A 17,553-nucleotide genomic window follows, 5' to 3' on the forward strand; every position below is an offset into this window, starting at 1 on the left:
ATAAGCTGATTGTGGTGCTATAATTCAAATTGTAAATCACTAGAATTATAACTTTACTGCATGCCAGGAAATGTTATACGGCAAAATCTCACATGTAATCCAGTTAATTCTTTTGGGACTATGGAATCATTGGTCAGTAATTATTATTGAAAGCACTCCTTTTCAATGAGGCAATTTTATAACTTTAACAATGGGAGGGCATTACTCAATTGCATGGTCTTCAAATATTAGTCCTGAATAAATCAATGGGATTTACAATCTTATCATTGACAAACTCCAAATATTGTTTTAGCTTAGAAATAGCCACAGCAAGATACTTGGCTGACTGTGGAGAACAAAATTACTAACCACAAAGTTGTTAAATGAACACACAAAGATAAATTATACAGCCTAGATTAGATTCAATAAAATGAATTCAGACTTCCTTTGGTGAGGCAATTGGTTCAGTCAACATGTTCCTTTTCTCCCTTGTACTGTTTGTATTTAGTGTTTGTGGTTTAAATCAAGAAATCGATTTTCCCCCAAATCTTATTCAAGGTCAAATTAAACAGATGTGATAGGAGTTGAAGTTTGTTACTTGGAAGGATAGATAAGATCAATAACATTGATTTTACCATTGCACAGTAATCTATTTTATTAAGAGAAGTTTAAAACAAGCTTTCTATTTGCATTTTTGTTTCAAATGACTGGTATTGCAAAGCATTCATTGAATTTAACCCAGCATTTAGGGAGAAGGGCAATAACATTTTCTTTCAAATTCAAAGTACTTGCTTAATTTTCCAGAATTTTAAGGGCAAAGTAAATCCATTCGATTTAACAAATCTATAGATGTATTCAGGTCATTGAATACAGGCTGCAAATGCAAAGCAACTTTTTAATGAATTATTGTGGTGGTCCAACACGGGACTTTCATGATTGATTCAATGATCTTAATCCAGCAGTCTCCTTTAAGCATAGGCCTGTACACATGTACATCAATTAGCCTGCAAAAAAAAAAAATGTGTAGTTTGTCTAAGTGAAGGAAATGTCAACAACAACTTCTGAAAGGTGACTAACTGTACAAACACATACAGAGTAAGAGAGTGAGCTTACTGTCCAGAGCATAATAACCCTCATCATGCACCACTGAAGGTTGTCCCTGCCCCTCTCTAGTGATTTTTCCTACCTTTGTTCTAATTCCAGTAAGAGGATGATATCATCAATAGTAAATTCTGATTTGGAAGGGGTGTGAGGACTATTAGCAAGTAATCAGCTCTTCACATTACTTTAGAAAATCACAGAATAAATTTCTGAACTGCTAAAAAATAAAAAAGTAAATTAAATACATTCTAGGTGTCTGGGGAACAAAAAAAAGAACCAGGATCTTCCAGGACTTTGGACTTTCTTCTGCTGCTACCACCACTGAATTTTAACACACTGTACATTCATTTCCTGAGTTGGATTCATCAGACACTTATAATATTAAAATATTAGTTTGGGGCTACTCTCAAGCACACAGAAAAGACTCAATTTATCAAATCACTTTGGTATACATTTTCCAATATATTTTCAAATTTCAAATGATATAAATGAAAAAATTATTGGGCTAAAAGCATCTCTAATATCTGAAGCCTTAGCCAGATAAAACAACTCATAATGGGGTTCTTATTTATCACTCTGGAGTTTTCCATATACCAGATAAATTATTTTCATTTCCTTGGAAAGACTAGGAAGAATCTAAAAATTATAAGAGAAAATAACAATTTCTAACATTTATTGTGTGATTGTATTAGTAATCTTTTTCATTAAATCCTTTCAGTATATTTTGAAAATTGAGACCAGAATTAGGTAGGTCCTAACTAATTAAGATCACCCACAATATTTGACCACTTGGCAGATTATTTGGAAAATATGAGAACATATGTATACCTTGATAGCCATACCCATGTTTCATAGCTGAGAGGATCTGAATTTTTGAAAATTTATGCTCTCTAAATTTCAAAAAATAAATTTCTTTCTCTCAAAAGAATAGATCTTAGATTTTATTTATTAATTTTCTCTTGCTTTGTTTATATTTCTCACAGGGCATATATAATATGCCAACTCTCTGGTTCTTGGTCCTACCTTCTAGAAAATGGTTGTTTTGTTATAAAACTATTTGTAACAATCCTGAGAAACTGATAGCTTTTTTTTTTTTATCATAATACTCATTCTGTCTCAAGGCTCTCTCTTGGAAGTAAATGGCTTATTCATTTAACCACTGGTGGATATAACAAGTTTGGTCTCCATATTTTTATATGGTATTTTCTAGGGAAAATGAAAGGCAGGTCACAGAAGGCTACCACCCAATTAAAGTAGATCGGCAGCCTCCATAACCTCTGGATATATAGGAGGTCATGGATGAACTACACTCCTAGAACTCTGTTCTGTCATTACTGATCAGCCAGGCCTACAGCAAGTACTTCTTTCATTGCCTCGCTAGCTTAATAAAAGCAGAAAGTGCTTCTATAAACAAAGTCGGTACCAGATAGAAAGATTCCTATAGAATTTATGTTTCTCAGGTAGAAGACTCCAAAGCTGTTACAGATTTATCAGCAGCTGACATTCAAAACAAACAAATCTTACTCTTGAGGACAGGTATGACATGCATCAAAATGTTCCATTTCATGAAGCAAGTGAAGCCTGAGCCAATCCTCTGCATGGCTGACCAGAGGATTTACTGCTGTCTTTCTAAAGCCCTTACTTTTTGGGTCCCACTTGGCCCACATTGACTCGTACACAGATAACTTTTCTTGTCTGCATGCCAACAGAGCACGAAGCCTCTCCATTCCAAGTCGTAGTCGTGTTGAAGGATGACACTGAGGTGTCCTCGATGCATTGGCCCCACGGACCAGTTTGCCAGTGGTACACAGTACAGGGATGCTCATTACAGCTGCGCACCTCTTGCAGAGCACTGGTGTTTGGACAGCGAATTCCACCTGTAAAAATGGACAGTGATAGCAGATGAAATGGAGAGCCAACAGGAACCTTCCCATTCTCTGCTCCTTGGAACAAACAGGGTGAACAACAATGATAACTGCTACTTATTTAGCATATAGCATGTTACTAGCACAATGTTAGGAAGTCATATTACATATTTCTAGCTTAATCTAGCTTAAAATACAAAGTATGTGGTAGACGTGATACTTGCTTTTGAAGACTATGGGCAACCTTTAAGAATGAGGCCGTTGTTCTACAGAGAAGTTGAACATGAGGTGCAAAGAAGCCATGTGATTGCTAATTAGAAGAAACAGGTGCGTTGAGACTCTGTGCTTGAAGAAAACTGAGTGTGCTTATAAATGTTATCCCCCAAATTGAAAGTCTTAATTACAGGTTTTAAGGTACTACTTATATTAATGTTTAAGGTTTTAGGCTGATTAGATATAGGAACGTTAAAATCGAATGATACTTTTTGATCTTCCAAAAACATTACTGGAAAAGCCACTAAGTAATGATAATATTACATTTCTTCAAATCTAGATGTCATTGACTGTGCAATGTATTGTATGTCCCAAAGGAAAAAAATGGATGAAAATTAAACTATGAAAAAATACTTTCTTCTAAACCCTAGTTTTTATTATGTGCTTATTGAAATACCTTCCTGCGACTTATATAGTTTGATATCACAGTTTTGTACACATTAAAAGGAAATATATTCCAAAAAGTTGCATTCAGAATTAAGATCTTATGAGTCACTTTTTAACTCGTACTCCTTGAAGTGTGTGTTCTCCTACACTGCATCATTTTCTGTGACTTCAAAGGTGTGGGTGACACAGAATTTCTTTTTTTCTATTGGTACCAGGGATTGAACTCAGGGGCACTCGACCACTGAGCCACATCCCAGCCCTTTTTTGTATTTTATTTAGAAACAGGGTCTCACTGAGTTGCTTAGTGCCTCCCTGTTGCTGAGGCTGGCTTTGAACTCGCCATCCTCCTGCCTCAGCCTCCCGAGTCACTTGCATTACAGGTGTACCCTACCATGCCTGGCTCAGAATTTCTTAAAAAAAGTTCATTTTTGCCATCTCCAGAATTTTCTTCCAGGATACTGATACTCATCTCTAGGCTCTGATACTTTTGTATTCTTAATTGTCACAAAGGTGTCAATAAAATCTTAAGCAAGCAACTAAAATTTCTTTTCCTTCCTCCAGTGGTCCTTAGCTGTTTTTGATCATCTGTGTTTTGGCAGAAGCAACATGGGATTGCAATTTCCACCAGGAATAACACAGAAGTTTACATACATAACAACTATGTCATTAACTTGGCCATAGCAGTTTTAAGATCCACACAATGATTTTAGAGATGTTAAAGGGCAAAACAGATCCAACTTTTTAAATCAATGGAATATGGTGTGGGGATTATTATCCTGAAATCTTTTTTTATGTGCTAGCTGCATTATAAGTACTCCACGATGAGGCCTCATTTTGTGTTCACAATTGTCATATGAGTTAAAAAATATTGAGTGGATGAGCTCCAACAGATTAAATGATGTGACCATTGTAATGATGAGGAATTTAGAAGTCCAGTTTCTTAATACTGCTATTTCTGATGCCAATTATGAAAGTGAAAAGTCTTATGTTGTTAAGCTAGGGACCTGGAGGAATTTGTTGCTCACTTTATTGACAGTTTGATTCCAGTGGCCACACCCTAAGCTGAGCTTCATGTGTCTCCTCCTTTATGTTTAAGGACATCTCTCTACTTGGCATATAAATCAGTAGGCTGTATATGTGAGAATTTCATGGCAATTTAGAATCATTTATGCAGTGTTGAATTTGGTCTCGATATCAGAACAACCTGCATTAAACAGCATTTCATTAATGTTCCCTGCTTCATGAAGGTGAAACCATCTGTCACAGTTCATATCCTATCTTCCATCATATAGCTCCGTGACCCCAGCAGTTCCTGCAAAGAAGTTTAGGATTTGAATAGAAATGAATCTTAAAACACACTAATTGGATTGGGGAAAAGTAAATGAGCACTCATATTACTCATTCCCTGAGGCGCCAGATTTATTCACTCTTAATTCTCAAGCACGTGTTTATATATATATATATATATATATATATATATATATATATATATATACACACACACACACACACATATACACACATGCACATACATAACATTATTTTAACAGTCCTTTATATATAATACTAAATTAATAAGCTTCCACCCAAAATATGCTTGTTTACTTACACTACTTTCATTGTGAACATATGTATGCTATTTAAACTGTGATTTTAAAACTCTGAATTGTATTTGACATTGGAATTAACTAGTTGGCTTTGGAAAAATGATAAGGAAAAAAAAACTTCTACAACATCAGCATAACATGTCGAGGAACTGCAAGATAGCTGTTAAGTTTACAGACATAAAGGCTATTTATTTTCTTGCCCCAATCCACATTAAAGCTACATCAGCAATTTGGGGCTATTGTCAGGATCCTTGCACAGATAAGCCCCAATGTGGTCTTAATTATAACAACAATATGGCAATTCTGAAAGTCTGGGTTGGAGTAATCAGTCTTTGTAGCATCGTCTTGTTGTTTGGGGAATAATTTTATGGTAGAAAAATTGATAAGTATAATATTGAATGTATCTATTATTTATGGAATGATCTAATTCTAGACATCTGGGAATATTTCTACTGTACTGTAAAAGATGTAAAATGTGACCTATGACAAAATTAGCAATAGCCATATTTTTAAAAATCTTTTTGCATATAAAAATATATGCTTTGTATGAAAGTTACTATTTAGACTCTCTATGATTCCATCAAAGGGAAGGACTTTATAGGATCTGGATGAAATTCTGTTTTGTGAAGGAACATTTATACTCATATAAAAATATCAATTATTACCAGGTGTGGTGGCACACAACTTTATTCCCAGCTATTTGGGAGGCTGAGGCAGGAGGATCACAAGTTTGAGGCTAGTCTGGACAACTCTAGTGAGACCCTGTCTCAAAATAAAAAATAAAAAGGGCTGAGGATGTACTCAGTGGTAGAGCAACCTTGGGTTCAATTGCTAGGTCCAGGGAGGAAAATGTCAACTACTAACTGGACTTCTCTTAGAAATAAAATAGTGACATTTTCTTCTGACACCAATCTTTGCTGGGATGTACCAGATCAAAGCTATGTTTCTGATTCTGGGCATTGATAACCTTTGCAATTTATATGACGGAGTGAAACAAAGAATCTTCTTTAAAAAAAAAATTTGCACACAAATACGTTTAGTGTGGTGTGCAGTGTTCATGTGGGATACTTTAAGGGACACTAGAGGGTTTAGAAATTGTCCTTGCTACTACAGGTATATTATAATGCAGTGAGGAAGGGTAGTCAGGGGATAAGACAAGCATAGAAATGAGTATTATTCTATGTGGATTGTCATAATTACATTAAGAGAAGTATTTAGTACAATTTAGAATTCAAAGGCAGAAGATTCCATTACTTTTTGGAGACTGAAAAATGCCTCAGGTAGGAGGCACTGAGATGAGTTTTGAAGGAGTAGGGTTTTGAAAAGAAGAGTTATGAGAAGACAGGGAAGGGAGGGAGGATTTTATCAAAGCAGAAGAAAAAAAATAAATAAATAAAAGCAAACAGAGGCAAGTAGGCATGGCCTTGGGAATTAGCAATATTGATAAACTCCTAAGTGGAGAGTAACTGGCACAGGGATGTGATGAGGAAGCCACAAGGTGCTTCTGATAGTGTCTAATATTGCAGCCCAATCCTTTTGATTGCAGACCACTGCTGGATGAAAAGCACATTGGTAAGGGCATGCTTGGGGAGAAATGAATCCTAAAGAGCTTTAGCCTCAAGAGTATTCAGGAGATTCTGCTGCAGTGCAGCCCCATCCCCACTTTTCTCCTTGCATAAAGAAGTAGACTACTTCCTGCTGTGGAGCCTGCTTAAATCCTGTGTGGTGCTCATGTGGAGACAGATTGAAGCAGAAGTCCCTCTTCAAGGTCAAGAGTGGGAGGGTGGGGAAGTGCCAGTATTTACTTAGAAACCAGAGTTGCACGTTGTACGTATGTATATATACATCCTGGGTTCCTCCAAATCCTCTAGGAAATATGGGTGCTTTCTGGCTCTTAGAATTAAAATACTTTAGCTGTAGAAAATGAAGAAGTTAAAGTAGAAATATTACTACCCTTCATGTTTTTGCATTGTAAAATGATTTTGAAGACTACCAAATCATTTCAGAAAAAATTGGAACGATTCTATTTTAATCTGCATCTATTTTTTCTCTGTGAATAAAGTGGGTATAGGGCACATTGGTATTTGGCTGATAAAGTTATATCAGGTCATTCTGAACTTTGCAAAAATAAACATTCTCTCATTTTTCTCTCTGTAAGGATGATTAACTATATAATGATTATTAACAGAAGTTGTTATTATACTGAGTGAAAAACATTATGAACATTATTTTTTTTCTTTTTAAATGAAGCTTGCTGAGCATTTGAATCTGCAAGGAGATTCAAAAAATTGAGAGGTCTAAAAATCTAGTATCAATATTTAATTTCTTGTTCAAATTCATCACTACGTTACTATTTTTATATTAAATATGCCAAGCTTCAGTATTAAAAATTGCTTTCTTTCAGAACTTTACACATAACTTTAAAGTAGCTTTTTGAGAAAAATCCTACAGTTTATACAATACTAGGAAGACATTAACCTTAAGTATCATAGAATTCTAAAAAAGCACATTGTCAATTTTATTTAGCTAGAAGAAGTAGAAAATAAGATACACACACCTCCACATACACGCACTAAAGACACAGAAACACCTTTTCTTTTTTTTTTTTTTAAGTGAAAAAAATCACTCTTACATTCTCCAGTGTATTAACTACTTCTGGTTGGCTACAACTTATGATTTAGTTTCCAAATTACATTTCAATAAGAAACATTTATGATTATTTTTCGAATGTGGTTAATACTATATATTATTATTCATGATTGTGTGGAAAGCGACTATATACACATTGTTCATATTCTATTTTTTTCTTTTTTAAAAAACTTAAACCAACTTAAGAGTTACTGTAAAATCAAAAGTACCATATCAAAAACTGTTTTGCTAGATCATCTAGATAAAGTTGACAAAATTATATTGATTACTGTAAATACCTTAGGATGTATTTCCCATAATCAAGGGGATTCTTCTATATATCATCACATCTAATATTCAAAATTAGAAAATCAACACTGATATATTATTACTATCTAATTCTGAGAACCCATTCAAATTTGTCAAGTGCCCCAAAATAGCCTTCATAGCCCAAGGGTTCAGTTCAGAATCAAATATTATATTTAGATGTTATGTTTATTGTTAAATCTACTTTAATCTGGAATAGTTCTCTAATTTTTTAAATTTAGATATTCTGGAAGAGTAAATGTCAGATATTTTGTATGGTACCTTCTGATTAGGATTTTCTGATATTCATAATTAGATTCTATATATGCATTTTTGACAGAATATCAGAGAATGATGTCATGTTCTCACTGTGTCACATGGAGGATACAAGATTTTGATTTGATCCATTACTGGTGACATGTAAGACTTTTCCAATAAGAGATACTTGTGGCTAAGTAAATAAATTGCTCTTCACTAGATGTTCAATTTATTTATTTTTTATTTATTCCAAATGTTCATCCATATTTTCCAATTTTATTTAATGGGTCATGATCTATTAGGATCACTATTCTGTTATTCAAATTGTTTGTCTCTGTGAACAGTGGGAGATTCTTCAAGCATGCTTCTGCTTCTTGGGCTCTAGACACAGTCCTCTTTTCTTTTCTTACTAGCACAAGATTCTTCAGGGCCATCTTCTACTTTTCCTATCACAGCCCTGGCTTCCACCATTTCTCCAAAAAGCCTGCTTCCTTTTATTAGAGATGGTGTTAGAAACCAAGATCTGGGGCTGGAGATGGGACTCCATGACTGAGAATATGCTTAGCATACACAAGGCCCTGGGTTCAATCCTAAGTGTGCACAAGCATACACACACCCACACATACACATTAAAAAAAAAAGAAGAAAGAAAAAGAAAAATGAAAGAAAAAAGAAATGAAACCAAGATCTTAGTGTTACATGGACTTACTGATGTTGCAGTCTTCCCACTCTTGGTGTCTTTCCAGTAAATTGAGCTAATAATACGTGTGGATATGGACATAAATCCAGCTATATATTCACACACCTTACATTTATATTTTTATATCTACTTTTACAAATTAAAAACCATAAATTTTTTGGGTTCTTTATGTATGCTGGAAATTAATGCTTTATCTGAGATGCAGGTGGCAAATATTTCTGTAGGCTTCCTTTTCATGTTTTTGATTGTTTCCTTTTCTGTGAAGAAGTTTTTTAGTTTGATGCCAAACTAATGATTATTGATTTTACTTCTTGTGCTTTAGAAGTCTTATTCAGGAAGTCATTTCCTGAGCTGATATGTTGGAATGTTGGGCTTACATTTTCTTTTAGTAGGTACAGGGTTTTTGGTCAAATACCTAGGTCTCTGATCTACTTTGAGTTTTGTGCAGGGTGAGAGATAGGGATTAAATTTCATTCTACTACATATGGATTTAAACTTAACCCCCCCCCCAAAAAAAAAAATAACCCGATCAATAAATGAGCAAAAGAATTGAAAAGACACTTTATGGAAGAAGAAATATGAATGGCCAACAAATGTTTGAAAAAAGGTTCAACATTTCTAGAAATTAAACCAATGCAAGTTAAAGTACACTTGAGATTTCATCATACACCAGTCAGAATGGCAATCATCAAGAGTACAAGCAACAATAAATGTTGGCAAGGATGTGGGGCAAAAGGTACACTGATATGTTGCTGGTGGGACTAAAAATTGGTACATCTACTCTGGAAAACAGTATGGAGATTCCTCAGAAAACTAGGAATGGACCCACAATTTAACTTAGTTATTCCACTCCTTAGTATATACCTAAAGGACTTAAAATCCGCATACTACAGTGACACAGCCACATCAATGTATATAGCAGTTCAATTCACAATAGCTAAGCTATAGAACCAACCTAGGTGCCCTTTAACAGATGAATGGATAAAGAAAATGTGAGATATATATATATATATATATATATATATATATATATATATATATATATATATATATATATAACAGAGTATTACTCAACCATAAAGAATCACTTCATGACATTTGCCAGTAAATGGATAGATCTTGAGACTATCATGCTAAGTGAAATATGCCAATCCCCAAAGCCAAAGATCAAATGTTCTCTCTGATATGTGTAGCTAACCCACAATAAGGTATGCAGGGATAGAAGTTCAGTAGATTAGACAATGGGGAATGGAGGGAAAGAAGAAGGGATAGGAAAAGGAAATACAGTGGAATGAATATGGCATAATTTTCCTATGTACATAAATGAAAACATCACAGTGAAGCCCACCATCAGGTACATCCACAAGAATGATGTCCTAACTAGAGTACGATGTATTCCATGCTTGTATAATTATATAAAAATGGTTTCTACTGTCATGAATAACTAAACCCAGTAAATTAAAATGAACACCATAAAATTACACTGATAACTTCCAATCCGCAAACAATACCTCAGGGTTTAATTTAGTTTTCTTTCTTAACATACTTGCCCCAACAGGGTATCTTTGTCACTGTGTCCTTTTCTGACACCCTGCCTCAGGCTACTCCATATTCTAGAAACCTTCCACAACCCGGCCTGGTTCTGCCACTCCACACTGGGCTGACTGCCTTCATGGATACTGAGTGTCCATCTTTGTTCTTCTTGTGCTCTGACATCCTGTACTGGCCTCTGCTTCCACCGTCTCATACAACCTATGTGATTCTGCCCTTTACACTATTCAGTGACTCTGAAATTCCATGCCAGGCCACTCCTCCTCCTCTGGATGCTCTTCTCACTCAGGTTGGGTTCTAACAGCCCACTTAAGACTAGTGCTGACCCCGCACCTTCTGGCACCTGCTTGATTCCACCTAATGGCCTTTTGGATAGAATTGTCCAGGAAGAAAGAGGGACTAGAAAGAAATGGAAGGAAAGGAAATAAGGTAAAAAGGAGTGCCATTCAATTATTCTATAATTTGTTTAAGAGGAAGAAAGAGACCTGTTTTATCTACTAAATTGGGGCCATATAGAATAGCATTTTACTATATATCTATGGATACAGATATAAATACATATATACAATAAGAAGACTGAGTAAATCAGGGGTAAGACCAAGTAGCTGCATTCTTCTTCGTCAAGCACACACTAGCACTGTATTCTGTATACCCCCTTGAAGTTAAGTTATATGATTCATTTTAGCCAAAAAAGTGAGAAATGATAAAAATCATTTCCAGATGGAAAAATTTAGTTTCTTCTGTGTTTAAATCAATAGACTCTCCAAGCACGTTCTTCTTTTAGGAATTATGGAAATAGGATGTCATATGATAGTATAATGCTGAGACATCTTTTGAAGGACAAACTGCCCTGGAGAATTAATCCAGAATTGTGGCTAAATTCCCTTGAAGAAGAAATAAGTAAACCTTCCTTCTTTTAAGTTCTAAACTTCTGGACTGTTACTGCAGCACAAATTAATCTATCCTTAATAATTATAAGATATAATCTAATTTTCAGTATAATGATGCTGTACTGACAGAGATAAATTTTAAAAAATGATAGTTTGTAGCATTTATTTTGCAAATCCAGATATACTTTGCAAAGGGACTTGTCCTATGGGTTATTTCACCACAAAATCGTATAATTTCTTATCTAAATATTTCATATATAATTTTTCTACTGTGATATTTTTCTTTAAAATTATCACAATAATTTGCTTTTCCAGAGAAAGTTAAGAAAATTTAAGACACATACAAAGCTTTAATACAAAGACTTAACTTTTGTAGAATTATGAAGTATTACCTAACAGGAAACATTTAAAAACTTTTTACAGATATGATTGTAAATCATCTGAAAAATAATGCAGAATTATAAAAGGTTCATTTTAAGTAAGAGAAAAATGTGATTCAGCGTTCAGCAAGTCATAGTTATTAAATAAATGTTTTAAAAGATAAATTCTTCATGAAATATTTCATGCAGTTTATATCAGTTTTTAGAAATGTTATTAACAAAGGACAGCACATTCTCCATTTACAATCTTCACTGCAGTTCCTATTAAGCATTATGTTTTGAATTCATGCCCTATGATTTATTGCATAGCCATCTATAATTTCCCAGCATGACTTGCTTATTATGATGCAGCTACTAGACTTAATTAAAAATTATCAAAGCCCCACCCTTTCAAATTAAGTGGATGATACATATCAAAGCACAATCATAAATTTCTGCCTTTAAAACATTTCATGACCTTTCAGTGTGAAGCTTGTCTATAGAAATAATGATCTGGTGAGTTTTTGCAAGCATAGCAAAATCCTTGCCATGTGATTCAGGGTGAAGAGTCACTCATTACTAGTCACACAGCAAGTGTCTGCAGAGTATAATGGATTTATAGGAAACAGGGTGACCACAGATCTAATTTTAATGAAGCTCAAGGCATAATCTGAGCTGACAGACTTTGAAGTCTGAATATAATCTATATGAGGTTAGAGTTAATATTTGACAACAAAAGGAATGTAGTTTTCTCTCCAAAAGTTTCTACTTTTAATAGGTGCATTCTTTTTTTGTAGCAAACAGTTAAGTTTATATTTAAGTAATAGGTAAATACTTTTAGACCCTACAAAGAAATTCTAAATTTTCCCATAGACTGACTTTTATTTAATAAGAAATAAATAATAAGAAGAATTTTTCACTCATGTAAACACTCATATGCAAGCCCAACAGAGCTATGTTTGCATAGTTATTACATACACAGGTAGCAAGGTTGATTAAATATCAATACTGTTCAGGTGTCTCACTAAAGTACTCCATAAATGGAAAAATTTAAAAAGGTATAAATCCCACAGAATTCTTTCAAAATTATTCATTTTCAGGAATATATAGAAACACATACTTGCTACAAATAGAAATCATTATTTGTCAGTGCTGAATGTGGATAAAGAGAAGGGTCATTTAACTTGATAATATTTAAATAGCATCTCTGTATTCTTGAGAAAGAACATGTCTTACTGTCAGACAACTTGATCTACTTCTAGTTCCTTATTCCTGTGTCATTTTCCAGAATGACAGGATCAAGTATGACATTATATTACCCAGTAAACACTGAAGCCAAATTAACATTTGGATGTCATCTTGAGAGACAATTACCAAAACCCTTGTATTCCTCAGCAATAAAGCTTGCTAGTGAGATGTAAATCTGCAGCAAACATGCTTTATTCACCCAATAGGATGAAATGATTTAGAAGCAGCATACTTTGAAAATGAACCAAAAGTATACATGAGACATTTTGATCTCAAGAGTCCATGTTCAGAAGCCTGAATGGTAGAAAGTACATGTAATTCTCAGCCAAGCAGTAGCCATGGTGGTGTTGATTTAAAATAACATTTCTTATTGCACACAGATGATTCTTTTATTAAAGAGTAGGATATGATTTCAAAGGGCAAAACTTACTACTAAAACAGAGAAATCCAAGAAACAACTGGAAATTGGAATCATTTTTACTTTTTCACAGGTTTAACACTTAGGAATAGAAAGAACCAGAATTATGAGGTGAGGGGAAAAAAAGCAAAATAAATTCACTTGTACCAGTCTTTCCTCCTTTATTAAAGATCCATTTTCAATATTAATTTGAGGGGACAGAATCAAGCTGCCCACCACATTAACAGATGAGAAATATCCTTGGATCAGTGGATTTCTGTTAGTTAATTTTCATAGACTATCATCTTAGCCAGCTATAAAAAGTAAATGCATGCAAATTTCCAAAACTAAGCGCTGTCTGATGATGATAGACTTACCTTCTTCCCCTGCATAGGCCAGAATGGACCGGGCTCGTATCTGTTTCCCTTCTGTGGTTTTTCCTGAGCAGGTGTGTGAGCAGGAAGACCACGTAGACCAGGCGCTGAGCACACAGTCCATTGGGCATGGGGCATCACAGGCCACAGGAATGGGGAAGATGGCATCTCTGCAAAGCTGTCTGTCCACTTCTTCACCTGGGAAAGACATGATCCCCAACATTCTATCACTGTTAAATCCACTATGATGGTTCAGTTCCGCCACTGGTACAGGTACAGGACAGTACAGCTTGTTTTTCTTTTTAGTCTCTCTGCAGACAATTTCTTAGCTAGAATCTAATCCTGATATCACAAACACTTGGATTCCTCCTCGCACACACCTTTGTGTATTAAATATACTATCTTTTCTGGCATACATTTGCCAACATAAATATTTCAAAGACTACTTTGCATTTATATAGCTTGTTTTTTTTTTTTTTTTTTTTTACCCAGGAAGCTCTAGACAGTTTAACTAAATCTGCAAAAAGATATATTTGCTATGAAATATATGATGCAGAATTAAACAAATAAACCATTGTCTACATTTATACAATTTACACTTTACTTTGAAGGCTTAACTGAGATATATCTGCTTGAAACTTGTTTGTGACACACGATGCAAGAAGTTGAGACATAAAAATGACAATGCGCTCTCTCTCTCCTGCTAGCCCTGAGTAATCCTTGCTGCCCTGCTGGGCGGCTAGAGGAGCGAACCAGAGAGGGGAGCCGTCTCGGACCTAGCAATAGAATTAAGGTTGCATCCTGAAGATTGTGAAAGGTTTGCTTTCACTGTCCCAACAATTAATTTTAAGGAACCTGTTAAGAGATATTGCTGGAAGGTTCTTCCTCAGGGAATGAGTAATAGTCCTACACTGTGTCAAAAATACGTTGATCAGGCAATAGATCCCATAAGGAATAGCTTTCCTGATGCATATATTATTCATTTTATGGATGATATATTATTGGCTCATGCTAATCCAGAGACACTTTCAGAAATTTTTACTCAGTTAGAGGCTTCACTTACAGCAATGGGTTTATGTATAGCTCCTCAAAAAATTCAAAAGGTGTCTCCTTTTCAATATTTAGGCCAGATAATTCAAGGACGTACAATCCGTCCTCAAAATCTTCAGATAAGAGTTAAGGAGTTACGTACCCTTAATGATTTTCAAAAATTATTGGGAGATATTAATTGGCTAAGGCCATCCTTAAAACTAACTACTTCTGAGTTAAGTCCTTTATTTCAGATATTACAAGGGAATCCTTCTCCAACCTCTCCACGTCAGCTAACTTTGGAAGCTAAGGCAGCCTTGAAAAAGGTTGAAGTTGCAATTAAAAATGCACAGCTTACTAGAATAGATCCTAAAGAAATAGTGTATTTATTAATATTTCCAACTGAGCATACCCCAACAGGAGCCATATGGCAAAGATTAGGAGTTATTGAGTGGATTTATTTATCCCACTCTCCTCAAAAAACATTAATTCCTTTTCATGATTCTATAGCTCAATTAGTAATTAAAGGTAGAACTAGGATTTTACAATTAATTGGATCTGAGCCTGATATCATAATTATTCCATTTTCTGCTCAACAAACTAACTGGCTTTTTCAAACTTCTAACTATTGGCAAATAGCTTTTGCTGATTTCCCTGGACAGATAGATAGCCATTATCCTCGTGATAAGATTGTACAATTTGCATCATTAACATCACTCATTTTTCCAAAAATTATACGAGCTCACCCAATAGAGGGAGCTTTATCGGTGTTCACGGATGGTTCTAACTCAGGTAAGGCAGGTTTTTTCAGTCGTGTTCACACAGAGGTGATACAAACTTCTTATACTTCTGCCCAAAGAGCAGAGCTTCAAGCTCTGATCTGTGCCTTAGATTACTTTTCAAATGAGCCTATTAATATTTATTCTGACAGCTTATATGCAGTCGGAGTTACCAAAAATATTGAAACTTCAATGATTGGGTTTACTTCATCACAGGAGTTATTTGAATTATTTCATAATTTACAAAAGACAGTGCTAATGCGAAAGTACCCATGTTTCATAGGACACATTCGAGCCCATACTAATCTTCCTGGACCTCTAGTTTCAGGTAATGACAAAATTGATAAGTTAGTAGCTTTTTGTCAACAGATGTCTTCATATGACTGTGCACTAGCTTCCCATTCCTTGCATCATCAAAATGCTTCTAGCTTACGTAAAAAAGTTAGTATTACCAGAGAACAAGCTCGTCAGATTGTAAGCCAATGCCCAAAGTGTGTTATTCACACTCCATCTCTGCCATCAGGGGTAAATCCCCGTGGATTAAAACCAAATCAGATATGGCAGATGGATGTAACTCATATTCCTCAATTTGGTAAGCAATGTTATGTGCATGTCATAGTGGACACTTATTCTAGATTTATTTTTGCCACAGCACGTACTAAGGAAAATGCTCAACATGTAATTTCTCATTGCTTAGCAGCTTTTTCCGTTTTAGGGTGCCCTATGCAGATTAAAACAGATAATGCTCCAGCTTATGTAAGCTCTTCTTTTCAACAATTCTGTCAAGAGTTTAAAATTAATCATAAAACAGGAATTCCTTATAACCCCCAAGGTCAAGCCATTGTGGAACGAGCTCATTTATCTATTAAGCTTCAATTACAAAAATTAAAAGGGGGGAATAGGATTGTGACTCCCCAAAATAGCCTTAATCATGCCTTGTTTGTTTTAAATTTTTTAAACTGATACAGAAGGTCACACTGCTGCTGAGAGACAAATGTCTCCTTCAGTAACAGGCCCCTTAGGCAGAGTTCTGTGGAAAGACTTACAGACTGGTCAGTGGAAGGGTCCAGATCCTGTAATAATGTGGGGAAAAGGCCATGCTTGTATCTTCCCAGAAGGTGCCTTCCGTCCTATTTGGGTGCCTGAACGTTCTATCAGACATGGAGGAGATAGAACCCAGATTCAAGCGACTGAGGATCGACCCAGAGGAGTCCCTACCCAGAAGGAGGAGATTTCGGAAAAGGATGAAGAAAGACCAGATTGAACCAGTCGAAAAGCTGATTTCGTGGAAAGATGTAAAGAAGCTAACAACCCAGGTTTCCCAAATACTTCGACGCCTAGGAAAGAACAGGACCCCAGTCTTGATGGTAGCGACAGTAATTGCCCTACTGGGCTGTCAGGTAAAAGGGAATCAAGTAGACACTTATTGGACATATTTCCCAGATCCACCCCTGGTACACCCAGCTGTGTGGACTGGAGAATCTATTCCAGTATTTACTAATGACTCATTCATGATGGGAGGATTTACAGATACTCATATTACTCCCAATCATGTGACTAGATTTAATTATTCTGGCTACAGTGCCCAATTACCTTTGTGTTGGTCATATGATAAACATGCTGGCTGTCTGAAAGTATCATTCGAAGAAAAGACAGCGATTGGTAAACCTAGACTGACAAATAATTCTATTTATGGGGACTTAACTTACAGTTAGGTTTTAACACTAGATCAGTAATTAAAATGGGACTTTCCCATAACAAGCCAGTCATTTCTACAAAACCTCCACAGATACCCCACTGTCCAAATAGTTCTATAATTGAG

The 17,553-nt window shown here is 35.2% G+C and overlaps 1 protein-coding gene across 1 annotated transcript in view; it reads right to left on the minus strand.

Annotated features, from left to right (window-relative positions):
- Thsd7a (thrombospondin type 1 domain containing 7A) overlaps positions 1-17,553 on the minus strand; it is a 395,412-nt gene that overhangs the window by 81,107 nt on the left and 296,752 nt on the right. Inside the window, exons 7-8 of the mRNA XM_026397260.2 lie at positions 13,927-14,121; positions 2,723-2,957 (exon numbers count right to left, since the gene is read on the minus strand). Coding sequence (XP_026253045.2) covers positions 2,723-2,957; positions 13,927-14,121 — 430 coding nt within the window. The remainder of the gene's footprint in view (positions 1-2,722; positions 2,958-13,926; positions 14,122-17,553) is intronic.

This window comes from Urocitellus parryii, chromosome 3, assembly GCF_045843805.1.
Source record: "Urocitellus parryii isolate mUroPar1 chromosome 3, mUroPar1.hap1, whole genome shotgun sequence".
Taxonomy (NCBI): Eukaryota; Metazoa; Chordata; class Mammalia; order Rodentia; family Sciuridae; genus Urocitellus; species Urocitellus parryii.